Genomic DNA, 18,876 nt, shown 5'->3' with positions numbered 1-18,876 from the left:
CAAAAGATTATTTAATGCTATATTAGTGTTAAATGAAAAAGTATTAAGTAGACATTACAAATAGTAGCTTTAGAAAAAAATATATTATTTGATTCAACATAAAATATAGTACATATATTAGCCTACATATAGGGCCTGAACGTTTAGGCTACAACGGCCCTAACAATGGAACATAAATAAAATATAATTGTATAAATATTAATAATCGACACATCATTTAACACGCACACACACGCGCGCACACACACACACACACACACACACGCGCACGCGCACACGCACACACACACACACACACACACACACACACACACACACACACACACACACACACACACACACACACACACACACACACATATATATATATATATATATATATATATATATATATATATATATATTCGCGCCTTTTCTTTGTTTCAATTATTTGAAACCGTAACTATTATTTTGACACAGATGCTTTTCATTGAGCCAGTCAGAATTTTATACCCCTGTATAGATGGACGATTAGCCCATTATGTAGACTTTGTTTGTGTGATTACTACAAGATTTATAACCCGATTAAGTAACTGTACTAATAACACAAACAGTAAATACATTTGATTCATAGTACTACTAAACATTCAATATGCTTGCTATTTTCAGTGACTTGAGGCATGTTTTACTGATTTTTATCTCCAGCAAGTAACTACATTCCCAACCACCGTACTATAGAGGGCGCTACGGCTCAACTTAATTCATCAACTCTGGCTATAATAATTCAAGTAATATTAATTAAAATTGCTGTAAGTACAGGTGCTTCTCAATGAATTAGAATGTCGTGAAAAAGTTCAGACTGAAGTAATTTAAGGCTTTGGTTCTTTTAATTGTGATGATTTTGGCTCACATTTAACAAAACCCACCAATTCACTCAACAAATTAGAATATGGTGACATGCCAGTCAGCTAATAAACTCAAAACACTTGCAAAGGTTTCCTAAACTATAATGGTCTCTCAGTTTGGTTCACTAGGCTAAAATCATGGGGAAGACTGCTGATCTTACAGTTGTCCAGAAGTCAATCATTGACACCCTTTACAAGGAAGGTAAGCCACAAACATTCATTGCCAAAGAATCTGGCTGTTCACAGAGTGCTGTATCCAACAGTTAACAGAAAGTTGAGTGGAAGGAAAATGTGTTGATGTGTGGAGGAAAAAAAAGATGCACAACCAACCGAGAGAACCGCAGCCTCATGAGGATTTTCAAGTGAAATCGATTTCAAGAGTTTGAGTAAACTTACAAGGAATGGACTGAGGCTTGGGTCAAGGTATGAAGAGCCTCCACACACAGACGTGTCAAGGAATTTGTATACAGTTGTCGTATTCCTCTTGTTAAGCCACTCCTGAGGCGTCTTACCTGGGCTAAGGAGAAGAAGAACTGGACTGTTGCCCAATGCTCCAAAGTCCTCTTTTCAGACGAGAGCCAGTTTTATATTTTATTTGGAAACCGATGTCCTAGAGTCTGGAGGAAGGGTGGAGAAGCTCATAGCCCAAGTTGCTTGAAATCTAGTGTTAAGTTTCCACAGTTTGTGATGATTTGGGTTGCAATGTAATCTGCTGGTGTTGGTTCATTGTGTTTTTTGGAAACCAAAGTCACTGTATCTGTTTACCAATACATTTTGGAGCACTTCATGGTTCCTTCTGCTGACCAGCTTTTTGTATATGCTGAAGAAGGAGACCCTACACCTAAGTATTGAGTACATGTACAATAAATGAACACATTTTCCAGAAGGCCAACAATTTACTAAAAATATTTTTTTTTATTGGTTTTATGAAGTATTCTAATTTGTTGAGATTGTGATTTGTTGGGTTTTTGTTAAATGTGAGCCTAAATCATCACAATGAAAAGAACCAAAGACTTACATTACTTCCCAGACAGCAACATTGTGTCGGCCCAGGTTAAAAAAAGTTTATTAGATTATTAAATTATAGCGGTTATAATAAATATTAGGAAGGACTGACATTTATAAAAGTTACTTTAAGGGTGAAATTTTAACCTTAACACAGTGGATAGGCTAGCAAAAATCTCTGAGCTTTTTGATAACCTTCGTAATTGAAACAGATAAAACAGATTCAAACAAATGAACGCATTTCTAGATGACCAATCAAATAAGTAAATTTGTAAATTTCACCACGTGAGACTCAAGGGGTCAAATAAATTTTTCCAATTAACCTTTTCAATAAATTATACAGATTATTTGATGATTTTTTCTTTTTTACCTTAGGTGTATTCATATTTCTACAAACCTTATGTGTAGGTGACATATTTAAAACTAAATCTGACATTAAAAATAAATCTCAGTCCAAGTCAGTTTTCTCACCATGAAAATGTTTATTGGACCATTAAATTTCTAATTCTAAGACAGAGTCATGTACATATGGCATATGATCATGTGGTCTCTTAATTTTATAAAAACTTAAATGCAACAATATACACACTAAAACACAAACAGATGACACTCTCAAGAGCTAAGATAGCTATGTTTCTGTACCAGATATACATATTGTTTTCAAACTAATTAAAACACAATATATTCAACACTTACAAAGCACACTTTCAATAAATTCCGGTCTATCTTTGTTTAAACATAATTAACTCACACACAAAGAGAACAGACAGATCACAGCAGAAATGTACAACATAATCCATGACTGTATCATGCACATACTGATTTAAATAATACCTAATTTGTTTTCGTACACTTCTTTGAGCACACTCCCTGCATTCAACTGTCAAGTTTGTACTAACCCAGCAAAGTTATTTTTAGACATCCTAAATTTGCAAGGGCAAATTAAAAATTACATTCAGATTGGGCCACCCTAAAAATGCAAATGCAAGACTGCAATCTCATTGATGCACCACGAAGAGGCTCGAAATACATATTAGGTTACAAAGGGCCCGTCTTATCTCAGAAGGTTAGAGTTCAGTTCTTTTAAAGGAAGAGTTAGGAGAGTGCTCATGGTAGGTTTGGTTAGACCAATAAACTTGCTCAATACTACAATCACATGAACATAATAGATCTTATTCTTTTTGACCACATTGTAAGTGTGTCACTTTTGCACAAGCTGCTCCATTCTTGGATTAATGAATGAGAAGCCAGCAAAAGCGTTCTGGTCCATGGAATCGATCAGGCCTTTCTCGCAGTGTGAGAGACGAGGTTTCTCACTCAAAAACTCCCGGTCAAAGTTACTGCAGTCATTTGGAGCTTTCTGCAATTAAACAAAAACAAACAAATAAGAAAACAGAGAAAGACAAAATAAAAGAATAGGATGCAAGTGGGAAAAACATACCACTTTTGGTTTGAAGGGGGGCTCAACTTCTTTCCTTTCTAAAGCAGACCAGTTGACGGTTTTGAAGAACAGGTGGCCTCGTATATTACCCACAATCCCTAAACGGCGTGATGGGTCACGCTCAAACAGCTTTAAACAGATGAAATAAAGATAAGTGTAAAAGCAGAAATCATTTTTGTTGTTGTTTTTAACTGTGTATTCTTTGTTTTTTCATGTGCACCTTTTCTAGCATGTCTCGAGTATCCACTGTGATCCAGCGGGGATAATGAGGTGTGTCCATTCTTATCGATTCAAACAGCTCGTCCTCGTCGTCACCGTGGAATGGAGACTGACCAATCAGCATCTCATACACCAGCACGCCAAACGACCACCAGTCTACGGAGAATGAATACTGCTGACCCAGAAGAATCTGTGGTTTCCACACACAAACACATCAGGTCATTACCAGGCTATTGCCGTTCTGGGAGTAAACCAATGCCAAAATGTGTTTCATACCTCAGGAGCAATATAATCTGGAGTTCCACAGAAAGTTGTGGCCCGATTTTCCCCAAAAACATTCTCCTTACACATTCCAAAATCAGCTATTTTTATGTGACCATCTCCATCTAACATCACATTATCCAGTTTGAGATCCCTGGTAAAAGTAGAGAGCAACAGTGAAAATGATTGAGAAAGACTTTCTATGAATTCTGAGTTGAGTCATTAATAAATACAACAAAACAATGGAGAAACAGTTGTGTGTACCTGTAAATAATGCCTTTGGAATGGAGAAACTGCAGGCCACACACTATTTCAGCTGCATAGAACCTGGCAGGAGAAGTCCATTTAATACATTTACTTTGGTGCCATTTATATGCCAAATGTGCCTATTAAATCAAGGGTTCAACTACATTTTTAAATGATAGACACTTGTTTAAATGCATGTGTGACATACGTGGCTCTGTATAGATCAAAACGCCCCTTTTCCTGTATGTGAAACATCAAGTCTCCTCCATTCAGATACTCCATCACAAAGAATAAATGCTCCTGTTAAAGATGAACAAATTTAACAATTAATAGCCATTCACGGCATTCTCCATTAACATCTTGTCAGAATTAGGCCATGTCCACACCAGAATATGTGAGCAGAGTGGGAGCAAAGTGTGGAGTGGCGTGATTTTGTCTGGTGCGAGGAGCTTTATATGTATTTTTTTTAAGTCGGAGCGTCGTGGTTTTCACCCACTCTAAGAGCACTCTACCACCGCTCCATCACGAGTACAATTCATGCCAAGGGCCTGTAATATAACTGCATATTTAGCAAGAATTCACTTTAAACATATTTAGCTATAGCTTGATACAGATGGATCCCTCAAATCAGAAGGTTATAATGACGGCAATAGCCGAGCGGGAAGTTAAAGGCTAGTTCTCATGGAGTTTGTCTGTTCCATTTACTTAATATTTTCGGGCTAAAGCATGATTTAAATGGGTACAGCACATTTACACACAATCACTTTCACAGTAATACTTTCAAACAAATGTAATCTTACAGTGCTACTACATCAGTGCCTGATTTTGAAAGAGCAGAAATCTGTAAGAAATGCATCGATCTGTAGATAAAATAACGAAAAATTGACGAAAAAGTATTGTTATTTTCATCACAAATAAAATTTGCACAGCAGAAAGCCACAATTATACCTTTTAATGCTGACAACCATGTTATTAGTTTGGCATGTGGTAGGAAAATAGTTTACACACAATAACCAAATTCACTTTGAAACTTTCCTGTTATTTTATCAATTTTTTATTTTAATATAGACTACATTATGAACATAACATTTCAAACATACTGAAAAAGTTTAGCCACAATACTTTAGTGAATCTCAGTGTAAAGCCATGTTGGCCAATCAGAAGCCTTAAAAAGTTTCAAGTAGGTGGAGATAACAGCACAGGCTCTGATGTCACAAGCCAAAAACTCCGGTTTTGCTGTCTATACCATAACTCTGCAACTGGTGTTTTTGAAAATCTTCACCCTGGCAGGTGTTTTAAAAAATTTTGGGTTTCGGTAACCTGGCGTTGCAATTGTGTGTGGAGGAACGGCCAAACTGGGTAGAAAAAGCTGTGGTTTTAAAAATAACCGCATTCGTGTGGACAAGGCAGTCACTCTATAGCGCAGGAAGAGCTGTGGTAATTTTTTTTTTTTTTGTGGTATAGGACCTCATGAGTCAGTTTTGTGGTCCTTTTTTCTGTAAATGTGTGTGGTGTACCTTGGTTTGAAAAGTGGAGTAAAGGTGTGTAAGGAACGGATTATCCCAGGCAAGAGCCAACACTCGTTTTTCTACCATGGTGCACTCCACATCATCATCCATCAACACCACATCTTTCTTTAACGCCTTCACTGCAAACCATTCACCAGTGCCCTTTAGTTCAGCCAACAGCACCTGACAACACAAAGATGATGAACATGCATTTGTACATGAATGTGTGGGGAGGGATAGAGAGTTTGTTTGCTACCTTGCCAAAGCTTCCCTTGCCCAGGACTTTGTGTAAAATGAAATGCTCAGCAGTGATACGCGTTTGGTGGGTGGTTCGAGAGGGGGGATGAGGACTCGAACCCTCCCACAGATGACCGTAAGGAGCTCCATCTGCAATATAAAATTGCTGTAAAAGCTAAATATTTTTAATTCTCACAATTAGTTACCATCAGTCACACCTACCACTAACTTCAGGACTTTTATTAAAATCCTGGTAAACCCCAACATCCTGTGTGTTGCTCTGTGAGTTGCTTTCGGGTCGTTTGGTGGATTTCTATGACGGCACAAATATGAATAAATTTTTAAACATAACAGCATTAATGTGAATGTGAGAGAAAGTTTACAGTATATAAGTTCCTCAAACGTGTGGAAACATTAATATTTACTGTTGAGACTTGGGTAAGAGCCTCTGCCAGTAGCTTCTGGTTGATGCCACACAGGTTGGCCACTTTAGTCTGGCACTTATGATGAACATTCATGGAGCAGTCTGAAAGAGAAGAGAAGAGATGATTACAAAACATATATTCAGGGTTTAATATCAAGACCTTTTTATACCAAGTAATTATAACTGTTACTGACAAGTGGACTGGTAACTGTTTTTAAGTATTTTTTTAAATGCTTTTAAATGCATAATGTAAACAGATAATGGCTAACAAATAATTTTGGCATACTCACCCTCGCATTTGAGGCCCTGTTTGACAAGACCCCACAGCAGACTGCCACAATGGTCACAAAACGTGGGGCTCATGTAGTTGTAGGTCTTAAAGCGATGTGGCATGTCAATCTTAAAACGCTCCTTCTGAAACTGTAGGCACATAAAGACTTTAAATAACCATGGTACAATAAAACAAAAAATAGAGAATAGTGTAATAAAATTCATACCATAGTGTCTCGACTATTGGCTGCAGTGCCCGTGCACCTTCCGATAATTTTATCAATACACTTCTTGTGGATAGCTGCATTGCATTCTGGTGGAGAAAAAAAATATATATATGCATTTATTTAAGGGGGCTTAGCCTTTGGGACAAAATTTCAGAGGCTGTGTGTTCACAGTGTTTTGCTTTATCCATTCATGTAGTTCCCCTTTTGGGCATTTTCTTACTAAAACAAACTGTGGACATATGTGGACTGGTATTTAGGATAACAAAAAAAAAAAACAACAACTGCAAAATATACTTACGTCTACACTTGTAACCTTGCTTGTTAAGACCCCTGGGAAGCAAAAAACAAAACGATAAGTACACCTGTGTTATGAACTGCTTACATCTTACTGAATAATCAAGACTGACCAAACAAAATCTCTGCAGACAGAGCAGAATGTGGGCTGTCTGAAGAAGGTGGCAATGAACTCATGGTTTTTGATGAAGTGAATCTTCGCCTGTTTAATAGCTCCACGACGACGATTGAGATTCGGCGCATCCTCTTCTGACACTATTGAGTGATGAAAGTCTAAGAGCAAAAGAGAAAAATCAAAACAGGATGGAAGCAGAATTGAAGTTGAGGACAGGAACTTTTTAACAGTAATTTATTATTATAATTAATAATATTTTATACACATACAATATATATTATTCATTTTGTATTTCTTGATTAAAAGGTTTGACCAACTTTTACATTTTCAACATTCTGTTTCCTTCCATTTTTGAACAAGCATCTCATGTAAATGTCACCAAAGAAACTCAACTCGACTGGGATCAAGTGAATCCACAACCAGCTTAATTTTACTGTTTGAACTAGTTGATTATTCATTATCTTATCACCATCACAGTTGAAAACACTCGAGCTACTTAATGTTTTTGGTTGAAATATATTTTAATAATTTTTTAACCTTTCCCACCGCAAACGGCAATAGGCTAGATCCAAGCGGGGAATAAAACGTCTGTTGAAAAGGAGTTCAAGAGTAGAAACTAAGGTAAAATGCCCATTGTTGGCATATGGATGTACTAAACTGGTTGAGCATAATATGAATAACACTCTTTAAATGGAATAGTTTTTATAGAAATTTTATTTTTATGAGAGTGGCAATCCAGTCTCAAATTAATCATTCTTTTAGTTTTAGTTTTAGAGCGGTTATTTAATTGTGATCGGGTCTTACCTGTATCTGCATCCTCCAGAAAGAACTGTACAGACATCATAACCTTTCCTGAAGGCTGCAAATCAACCTGAAAATTAAGCAAGACTATAACATTACCCCTACATTTACAAACACTGACACACATACAAGTGTATAGACATAACAATATTGTCACATACCCAAAACTCTGCACGTCCATTTGCCTTCTTGCATCGTTCTGCCAACACAGACACACCCACAGTAACTTCTGCTAAAGGTTCCTCTGCGGTTCTCATGAGTAGTATTTGTATGACACGTCCCTCATAAATATGTGCATCAAAAGTGGATCGCCAAGCAGGATACATGGTGGGCTTCTTCTGGATCAACGTTTTTCCTCGCTCTTGAAGGGAAAGGAGGACATTTTTGATTTACTCTGTTAAGTCGTGCCAGTTCTGATACATTAATCATCCAGAAAAATTATATTAAACATAGCAAACGATATTGCTTTTAGTCACATCGAATTTAATGTCAAGTATGAGAACATTGCTTTGTGGGAAACAATACTCTGTGCAGTGAGCTCTGTTCTTAACTACTCATTTGGCAAAATAAAGCAGGTAATCCAGTTCTCTGCAGATGGAGGATTTGCATGTTGTTCTGTGTGCATGCAGTATACTGCAAAAAAACTGTGCAAGACGCATGGCAGTATGCCATTCCAAACATAGCCATGCAATTGAAACCCATTACACACAAATAACCACATACACATTTACTCACCAGTGCTGAGAGCTTCTTTCATTTTGACGGCACAGAATGGTGCCTCAGCCATTGGTGAGAATGTGCCAAGATCATAGGCATTAAACGCAATCCTCAGGAAAGGGGCCATGGCAACCCCTCAGGCACAGCCTAAAAAAAGATTCAGACAAACAAAATTCATATTTATAACCAAACACACCAAAAAAAGACAGAAACCTATACTTTGTTCATGCTAGCACATGCGCCTGCAGAGAAAACCGTTTAGTCTTATATGGGATCCTAAGTTAATTTATGCCAGTTCTATTGTTAAATCTAATAGTTGCTCTGTTGCTCTCTTAGTAGTTTTGTAATGCTTCGTTGTGTTACTTGTAATCAGTTATCACCAAAAATAGCCATCCTCCCTCTCTCTGACCTTTAGTATTTAGCAGGACTTTTTTTTCTGTGCCTTTGAGACTTCAAACGCCTTTTTAGATGTAAATGAGATTGAGTGCTTCTCTGTATTTTCTCAAAAGCTGCTGCTCTGTTGGTTCAGAAAACAATCCATGCTGAAATGATCAGACTGACATGATCAGTGACCCTGAAATGAAAATACTGAAGCAGTTTCTAACACTGGAACTCTACATGAAGGTATGTTAAGAGGCAGGTGTAACACACAACCAGAACCCTTACAAATGAACTCTACTCATTAGTATTCTCAGTGTTTAGAAGTAGAATACTTCCTTCGTATTACCACACACTGAATGGCGGGACAACATTTTTATGTACCAAATAGACATTGATGTGTTAGTGCAGTCTTCAGAACATCAGAAGGTGTTTTACTGAATAAATCAGAAATTTGGATTTCTGAAGGTTGCAGTTATATTCTACTTCTACATGTTCAATATCAAAAGCTATTTACAAAGATTTAATTTTCATATGATGTGACAGGTTAGGTGTATGCAAATTTTGTGTGTGTAAAAGCATTGTTTAATCTAAACTGTTATTGGTTATATTAATAGCTACCAAGACTATGTGGGATATTTGTTTTGATTTGGTTTTTAAATAAAACCCTAATAACGAAGATTAAATAAAAATATAATTCACAATATAATATATTTCAATGCCTTTTTGCTATAGTTCCTTGGTTTAATTCTCATGCAACAGGACCATTTAGACAAATGCTTCCTGGTCATCTGTAACATTACCCTTCTATCACGTTTATTTCTATTTCCTGATCTTGCTTTATTATTGTAGATCAGAACATTTGGAACATGACCCAGATGATGTTTAAAGGTTATTTTAATAATTGGGTCTGAAATTGACCAGTCTGGAATAATAAGTACTCCACCCACTTCTGTTGAAAGCCAATGACATGACTCAGGCTTAGACTGCAACAGAACTTCATAACAAACTTGCTTGTTGTATTGCAGTGAATGTATTTAGACTGCATTACTACAGAGTGTGTATGAATAAGAAAAACGGGGAGAGAAATATTTGAACACAACCATACATGCATATACACACTGCTGTGGTTCAATTAGGAAGGGCACTTATGGAAACACGTCTGAAACCAGCACAGAAAAGTCCAAACACGTTGCAGCATCTCATTAAAAAACCTAAATCTCTGCTTGTGTTTGTGTGTGTGTTAGAGCTAGCGAATCAGTGGTGTGGAAGAATGTGTCAATAACATAAACTTGCAGCACAATACGAAATCGATTTTGAGTCACATCAGTCTCTCTAGATGATCACATATGCATCATGAATCCTGTGCAGCCAAATTCAGCCCAAAAATAAATAAATAAAATAAATAAATAAAAAAGGCTTTGGACCTTTGTTAGTATGTGTGAAAATGAGTGTTAGAGAGAAGGAGAGAGACAGCGATGGTGGTATGTTGGGTAGGCAGGTGTGGTTAAGAGGCTGCATGTGCTTTCCTGAATATAAGAAGTTAAAATGAGTGCTAAGAGAATTTTTGTTCTCATAAGCCTTATGATAAGCCATAATAGGAGCTGAAACACAATTATAAGGGTGTTAGAAGTGTGTGTTTGTGTGTGCGTGGCCTTGTTAGGTAAACTGGTATTGCTCAAAGGATTAGTGGTTTGTTCAAATTCCTAACCCCAAGTATTAAACTACTTATATAACAGTTTAGTCAGCAACATTCTTCAAAATATCTTCTTTTCCTATGTTCCACAGAGGAAAAGGAAGTCATACATATAGCTACAAACGATGCAACTTACGGAGATTGAGGTGTTCTACATATTTTAATTTTATTTCATAAATACTTTTCAGTGTCTTAATTTGACCTGCCCAGTACGTAACCACATTTAGCCACGCTATAATACACAACAATATAACAATCGGAAGACCTTAGCAAATGCATAACTGAAATCAAGTTGCATATAAAGCACATCAAATAAATTCTGGTGGAATTAACAATATGTTATCAAACTCACTGTAGCCAGTTGCTTTAAAGTGCATGAAATACATAATTCTTGCACACCAATTCTGAAGTCTTTCAGTTCGCTGATTTCAAAAGGAACAGCATGTTTCATCACTTATGTCCACAGCAACACACACAACATCTAAAGTATGGGACAGGAAGGAACTATCGACACTCTTGAACAGAATGAAAGAGTGGTATGGTGTAAACTGTTCAACCACAGCAGGATGTATGTCTCCACTGCAAAGAGTTATCACGTCAGACATATGCTGGTGTAGTGATGGATAGTTATTATTAAAAGGAAATTAACTGAAACCTCTCTACAAACCACCAACAACAACTAAAATAGTAGATAATTACTGTAAAATGTGACATAACCAATTCCACCATGCCCCAATACACACACACACACACACACACACACACACACACTCAACTCAGTAATTTCAACCAGAACCACGCTCCATCTGTTGTGTGTAAAGGATCAATAATCATTGATATTTTGTACAGGACCGTGTCAGTGGTATTTTATACCCCTCAATGTCACAAACTATATCTATTTAGGGACTAGGGATAAAAATTTATAAAACACTAATAATATTTATTTTACTAACAGTTGTGTAGCAAACTACCAAGTCTTTGTACGTTACATCAAAGGCGCATGCAGCATTTTTGAGCATCACCAGCTGACTGCGAACTTGACTGTAATGCATCATTTGCTGTTTAGGTAGGTCACTAAATTTTGAAACACAACCTCTGTTGTTTTTACAACTACGGAGAAGTGTTATCTAGCAAGACGAAGTGTGAAAACGCCGATTCTGTCAAGGTCCATTAGACAGCGGCGTTCAAGAAAGTGTTGTGAAACTGCGCCCTTTTCATATCATTCTAACAGACTAAAGATACATTTAAGCTTTTTTGCAAAATGTAATGTCATTTAAAAAACAGTCAAGAGGAGAATGTCTAATGTATCTAAAAACACAGACTGACTTAGCGGTCCTCGCTCGAATCTGTTGAGCGCATCAATCGGGAAAAAGCAGCGAAGAAAATGAGTCAAACACACTAAAACGCAACATCACTAAAGTTCCGTCACGACCAAGCGAAATTCGATCCAAAAAAACAACGAAGCCTGCTAACTTCTTACCTCTCCTCCGGAAGAAGCGGACTTTTCTCTGAGACGCCTGCTCGCTTCAGTGATTGAGCCGTTTGAGGAAGTACAAATCGCTCGTGGAGTTCTGAGTAAAGTAGGGCGAAGTGACGTCGAACAGGTGCTCTCTTTCTTCGCGCGATCCCTCTTCTGCCTAGCGCGCGCGCTCAGATGACACTTTAATAAGCCAGGTTGCTGAACAGAGAGCACAGGTGCGTTTGTAACGCGTGTATCTGTCCATCCAGTGTGTATGTCAGTGACCTCTTTGCAGAGGGCTCATTTGAAGGGCAGGCACTAACAGTGTACCTCTAGATGCCCCACTATTGAGAGCAAACCTATGGCAAGCCATTTCAACATATATTCCGTATTCTTTTCAATTATTTTGTATTTTTGCAACTGTTCCGATAATTATTAGTATATATTCTAGCAGTGGCTAGTAGCAAATAAGTACTAGTGACTAATTGGCTAATAATCACTATTGGAATGGTGTAATCATTAAAATGTTTATTATCATAATGTTCCCCTAGCAAATTGGACTAGGAAATTGGCCTTGAATGGACTCTCAAGTCGTTTTTACATGGGAAGCTAGATCATTCTGGTACCACTGATGGGCCCTACGCTTAAAACATGGGGGAGGATATCATTATGGCTTTATTTTTATTTTATTTTATTTTTTAAGTTATACTTTTGTTTTTTTTTATGCCTTTATTTTTGATAGGACAGTAGAGAGTTTCACAGGAAAGCATAGGGCAGAGAGAGGGAAGCTCCAAGGGACCTTGAGACAGGAATCAAACTCAGGTTGCTGGAGACACAGTTGCGCTACCTTGCCCTCGCTGGGTCCTTGGTGTCCTCCATGATTCATATTCTTTACACCAGCAAAGAACTTGAATGTGACAAACTTATTACAGTTTCAGAAGTTGGTTGCAGGACATTTCCAATAGCACATGAAGGCAGCATAATACTAGCAGTGAATCTTTAGTCAAATTTAAAACAATACCAGCACTTATACATTGTAATATTATGACTACGTAGCCATACTGGTAACACAAAATAGAATATTATTATGCATTAAATGTTAAGTCAGCTTGCCACATGTGCCAGCTTTCTGTCCAAAGCTGGACACACATGCAAAGAGATACAGTGATTGTGTTGGTTGGTGATTTATAGATAGTTTACTCAAGAGGCTTTAAGATGAGGAACAGATCCTGTGTCTGGTTTCTATAATGCGTTCATGGAACATTATAAAACATACATTGAAAGGTCACATAACTGTGGGTGTTAAGGACACAGCATTTGAAAATCGACATCCTTCTGTGTGTGTAGTCTTGTCCTGCTTTCCTCCTCTTGGTCCGCAGTGCTGTGGAGTGTATGTCCTAGATTTAAGTGTGTGGGTGAGATTTAAAAAAAGCAAAGAAACAACATGTTGCAGAGGCTGTGTGTGTGTAGATATCTGGTGCAGAATTGGAGGTGGTGAGGGGGCTGTTTCACTACCCCTTATCTGTAATCGAGTAGATCTACACAGATAAAATGGTGTATTGTTATAGTATATATAAAATAACCAGAGTACCAATTAAATTACATTTAATCATTTGTCTTTGTCTTCTTTGTTTATGAAAAGAACATCAGACAAATAGCCCAACTAAGCGCACGGATGAATTAGTTTTAGTGTACTGGTGCGCATAGACAGAAGTTTACAGTGCTGCATAAACTTTGCGTCTGACACACTCTTTCACACAAAGATGCACACACTCTGTAAACAGCTGTCTGACAGATCGGTAATGCCTTATATGTCAGTTTCCAGCAGGAAAACAGAAGCCACATTTCTTCCCCTTCTCACCACAAACCCATGAAAAAAGTGTAAGTCTCTGTATCATTTAAGTGGAATTAAACACTTTTGAGTATTCATTTATAAACAGCAACGAATAAAAGGGAAGTGGAAATATGAAGAAAAGAAGAAGTTTTTTTTTATAGAGATGAGTTTATTTCCTGTGTATTAATAGTAGATCAGGGCAGCTGGCATGATTTAGAAAATGAGAGATTCTTTATATATTTATGTTCCTAGGCAATGTTAGATAGAAGACTGGGTAATTTACCTCAGATAGATTAAGAAAAGAATAGATAATGCTTTTATCTATTGTAGAAAAATGAGGGCTCTTTTCCTCCCCCTCTCTTCATCAATCTGCTGCAATGCAGAAGAACATAAGACACTTAAAAGACCCAAAAGTGTCATGACAATGTCACTGTGACACTGCCACAGAATCATACACACTCTCACACACATTTTCTCTCAATCGCTCTATATTGTCAGTGAAATTTTCTTGGTCTAGAAATAGGAAAGAATAAAAATTTTATTCTATAATATGCATCACCTTTGACCTTTCCATGGACCTCGACAATGATCTTTATTTAATTTATTATATGCCCTAAAAATATGAAACTGTTTATAATTTTCATTTTATTTATTAATACTTTATTTATCTACAAGAGCCATGCACAGTAATGTCATGATTCTGCCCTCGTGTCCTTGATTTTTCCTAGTCTTGAGGCAGGATCATGACAGACCCATGTTTTGTGTACAAGCGCATGGCCTTGTCTTTGGGCCATGTGCTTGTGTTGTCTCGTTCCCTTGCCCCGCCCCCCTTGTTAACCTAGTCGTGTCTTGATTGTCCTATCTGTAACACCTGTCGCGTCTTGATTAGTACCCCTATTTAGATCTCCTAGTGTGCTCTGTCTTGCGTCTGTTCATTGTCATTGTCATTGTGATTGTACCTGTGATTGTTCCACTCTGTGATTGTTCCTTAAGAAGTGTTTGTATTACCGTGAGTGTTTGTTTATAGCTAGTATTTAGAGTCCTTGTTTATCTTGTTAGTCCAGTCCTGTTTTAGTTATTTAGTCTTTACCTTGCTCCGTGTTTTCCCCCTCGTGGGTTTTGTTTTCCCCTTTTTGTAATAAACCCTTTGTTTGAGAATCCCTGTCTGCACCTGAGTTCCTCCCTTACCAGATCCTGACAGAATGAACCGACCACAATGGAACTCAGCAGACAGGAGGCAATGCTGGATGCCCGTGCCAGCAGCGTCGAGAGCTGGCGTGCCCGTGCCAGCAGCGTTGAGAGCTGGCGTGCCCGTGCCAGCAGCGTCGAGAGCTGGCGTGCCCGTGCCAGCAGCGTCGAGAGCTGGCGTGCCCGTGCCAGCAGCGTCGAGAGCTGGCGTGCCCGTGCCAGCCGCGTCGAGAGCTGGCGTGCCCGTGCCAGCCGCGTCGAGAGCTGGCGTGCCCGTGCCAGCCGCGTCGAGAGCTGGCGTGCCCGTGCCAGCCGCGTCGAGAGCTGGCGTGCCCGTGCCAGCCGCGTCGAGAGCTGGCGTGCCCGTGCCAGCCGCGTCGAGAGCTGGCGTGCCCGTGCCAGCCGCGTCGAGAGCTGGCGTGCCCGTGCCAGCCGCGTCGAGAGCTGGCGTGCCCGTGCCAGCCGCGTCGAGAGCTGGCGTGCCCGTGCCAGCCGCGTCGAGAGCTGGCGTGCCCGTGCCAGCCGCGTCGAGAGCTGGCGTGCCCGAGCCAGCAGCGGTGAGCGTGCCCGAGCCGGCAAAACAGAGAGCCGTATTAAAGTCTGCAGTCGTGAGAGCGGAGGAGAGAGCCGCGGCCGACTCTGCAGCAAAGACTCTTGTACAGTCTGTCTCATCTCGTAAGGAGATGCCAGTTGTCCTGGCTGCTAAAGCCTTTTCTGATTATTTGTCCCGTCTTGTCCAAATCCTAGAAGTCCCCGTCAGTCCTGTTTTGTCCCCTGACCCTGTCCCCAGAAGTCCTAAGTGTCCAGCCGTTGTCCCCCCGTGTCCTGTTGATGTGGCCCCGTGTCCTGTTGATGTAGTCATGTGTCCTGTTGATGTGGCCCCGTGTCCCGTTAATGTGGCCCCGTGTCCCGTAGATGTCGTCTCCCCGTGTCCCGTGAGTGTAGCCCCGTGTCCTGCTGATGTAGTCATGTGTCCTGTCGATGTTGCCCCGTGTCCAGTAGATGTTGTCCCCCCGTGTCCCGTAAGTCTTGCCCCGCGTCCCGTAAGTGTTGCCCCGCGTCCCTTGTCTGCTCCCGTCATGTCCCCGGTCAGTTGTCCCGAGACCCCTCCCCGCCCCTCACCACCCAGACCTGCCCGTACCCCCCGTCGTCAGCCTTTGTCCTGTCCTCCTAAGTTTCCTACCCCTCCCACCCGCCCTGGTCTGTCCCCCATGAACTTTGTGGTCCCGCCCCCTCCCCTTCCCTGTTTGTTTTTTTTGATTTGTCACCCTAACCCTGCCGTCGTGTATTCATGTCTGCCTTTGTTATTATTTGTCATGTCTTGTTGGTTTGTGTCGGTGTCCCAGTCCGTCATGTCAGTCATGTCTCGTGTTTGATGTTCCCTTGAGGAGCGTCTGGATGCCGCTCCTTAAGGGAGGGGTTCTGTCATGATTCTGCCCTCGTGTCCTTGATTTTTCCTAGTCTTGAGGCAGGATCATGACAGACCCATGTTTTGTGTACAAGCGCATGGCCTTGTCTTTGGGCCATGTGCTTGTGTTGTCTCGTTCCCTTGCCCCGCCCCCCTTGTTAACCTAGTCGTGTCTTGATTGTCCTATCTGTAACACCTGTCGCGTCTTGATTAGTACCCCTATTTAGATCTCCTAGTGTGCTCTGTCTTGCGTCGGTTCATTGTGATTGTACCTGTGATTGTTCCACTCTGTGATTGTTCCTTAAGAAGTGTTTGTATTACCGTGAGTGTTTGTTTATAGCTAGTATTTAGAGTCCTTGTTTATCTTGTTAGTCCAGTCCTGTTTTAGTTATTTAGTCTTTACCTTGCTCCGTGTTTTCCCCCTCGTGGGTTTTGTTTTCCCCTTTTTGTAATAAACCCTTTGTTTGAGAATCCCTGTCTGCACCTGAGTTCCTCCCTTACCAGATCCTGACAAGTAATTACTATTCTCATGTAGGCAATTTCTGTGGTATAGGTCTCATTAAAAAAGGTGGAGTGGGTTGGCCTACAAGAAGCCTAATTAGAGATGTTTTGATTAACAATATTACTCTCAAGCACACAGCTAATTATCATTAACTCAGTGCAGTCAAGTACTTTGAAGAAGCTTACTTAGGGCTGTGTGGAAGCACCCATGAACTCAAATTGGAGTATAGACAGTCTAGAAAGGTAGGTTCCAAGTTTGAGCCATCCAGTACTTTAGCAAGCTTTTAATTCTCTGTTTAGTTTTCTTTAATGCATTTTTACATGTTGTTAAATGCAGAGCTGATTCAACGAGATTTTCAAGTTATGTAATCTACTTTTTTTTTTTTTTTTTTTTTTTTTTTTTTAGAATTTTACTTGCCTAAATCCAAAAAGCGTTTCTTCATAACTATTTTCCTTTTAGCTTATGTCCTTATTTTCCTTTTAGGCCTTTAGCCCCTCCCACTGACCGCATGAAGTCTCGTTTATATATCTTTTTTCATTTATGAATATGTCACTAAGTGAAACTGTTTGCATATGATTTTATGTTAAATAAGGCATAATTCATGTTGTAAATCTGTGGTAAATACTAACCTTGCAAAAAAAAAAGCACAAACGTTGTTCAGAGACGTGTGTACAGTCGCGTCAACTAAACCGAACACTCCCGCATGAGCCGCAAGAGAATAATTCGGTCTCTTTAATAAAGATTCTGCAAAACAAGCAACCTACATAGCATCAGCTGGATGCTTCCAAAATGTCCAGCTACCAACGTGCGTCTGCCATGTAATCAAAACCCAACGGGTAGATTTAGTCAAAGTCGGTTTTAAAAATACGTATAATGCTGACATGTTATTAAAAGTTGTCTTTTTATTATTATTATTGTTTCTGAAAATGCTGAAAATGTATGTTATCTAACAAGAAAGAATGATGATTAATTGATAGAAGATGCATGTGGGTGTAGGCCGCTATCGCATATCGTCAGCTCAATTATATACTTGATTACAGGCAGCCTATGTTCAACATTAACCTGATTAATATATATATATATATATATATATATATATATATATATAGGCAGAATAGAGAGGAGCTAGAATTGGCAATTTAGAGCATGATATCAGAGTGGCTAAAAGGAGAAAAAGCAAATGAAGGGAAAGAGATAGAGGAAGTTAAAATGATGAATGTGTCTCCTATTTGGGACAAGGTGTCCGTAACTTTCAGGTACTCCAGAAAACAAACTCTCATCCTTGCTCTCTCACTCTGTTCTGGGTCACATCGTCTCCTGGGGACGTGGAAACAGGGCAACGCCAGCCCTCCCTTCCTCCCTTTTCTTCATATCCCTCACACACAGTCTCAATCTGTAATACACTCTTTAATTACTGAGTTGAAGATACTTAATCACAGAATTGCATCTCTAAAATTCACTCTCTGTGGACTCAACCTGGCTGTCATTGAAAATAAAACTTCAGAAAACATTGAGGAGTTCAGATCCATATGTAGAGAATATCTACCTAAACCTTAGCTCCTCATAAAAGATTTGCATCATGAAATACATTTGAATGTAACAGAAATTAATTAAAATTAACTACATAGGGAACCACTATACATAGCGCTGCGGCTGACTACCATACAATTAATGGTTTTATTTCAGCAGTGGTCAACCCTATAGGTATAATATGCATAACCACATAAGAGAAGCAAGTTTTCACACACAAAGGAGGATAAAA

At 39.3% G+C, this 18,876-nt stretch overlaps 1 protein-coding gene across 1 annotated transcript; it reads right to left on the bottom strand.

Annotated features, from left to right (window-relative positions):
• Positions 1-2,348: 2,348 nt before the first annotated feature.
• Positions 2,349-12,480, bottom strand: LOC113094825 (protein kinase C delta type-like). Its single transcript, XM_026260469.1, has 18 exons — positions 12,204-12,480; positions 8,668-8,796; positions 8,094-8,293; positions 7,936-8,002; positions 7,130-7,289; positions 7,021-7,052; positions 6,723-6,808; positions 6,516-6,645; positions 6,227-6,327; positions 6,024-6,114; positions 5,821-5,951; positions 5,574-5,747; positions 4,265-4,356; positions 4,075-4,137; positions 3,826-3,964; positions 3,551-3,739; positions 3,331-3,459; positions 2,349-3,249 (listed from the first exon to the last, which is right to left on the bottom strand). The coding sequence occupies exons 2-18, from the start codon at positions 8,774-8,776 to the stop codon at positions 3,091-3,093; spliced, it is 2,052 nt and encodes a 683-aa protein (XP_026116254.1). The 5' UTR covers positions 8,777-8,796; positions 12,204-12,480; the 3' UTR covers positions 2,349-3,090.
• Positions 12,481-18,876: the final 6,396 nt, after the last annotated feature.

This window comes from Carassius auratus, chromosome 6 (assembly GCF_003368295.1).
Source record: "Carassius auratus strain Wakin chromosome 6, ASM336829v1, whole genome shotgun sequence".
NCBI lineage: Eukaryota > Metazoa > Chordata > Actinopteri > Cypriniformes > Cyprinidae > Carassius > Carassius auratus.
This window is presented reverse-complemented; position numbering and strand designations above follow the sequence as displayed.

Coding starts and splice junctions, on each gene's coding strand:
- LOC113094825 (XM_026260469.1), bottom strand. CDS start 8,776: ATGGCCCCTTTCCTGAGGATTGCGTTTAATGCCTATGATCTTGGCACA. Junction 7,290..7,935: donor TCTGGAGGATGCAGATACAG/GTAAGACCCGAT, acceptor TTTTGCTCTTAG/ACTTTCATCACTCAATAGTG. Junction 3,460..3,550: donor CTCGAGACATGCTAGAAAAG/GTGCACATGAAA, acceptor ATCTGTTTAAAG/CTGTTTGAGCGTGACCCATC.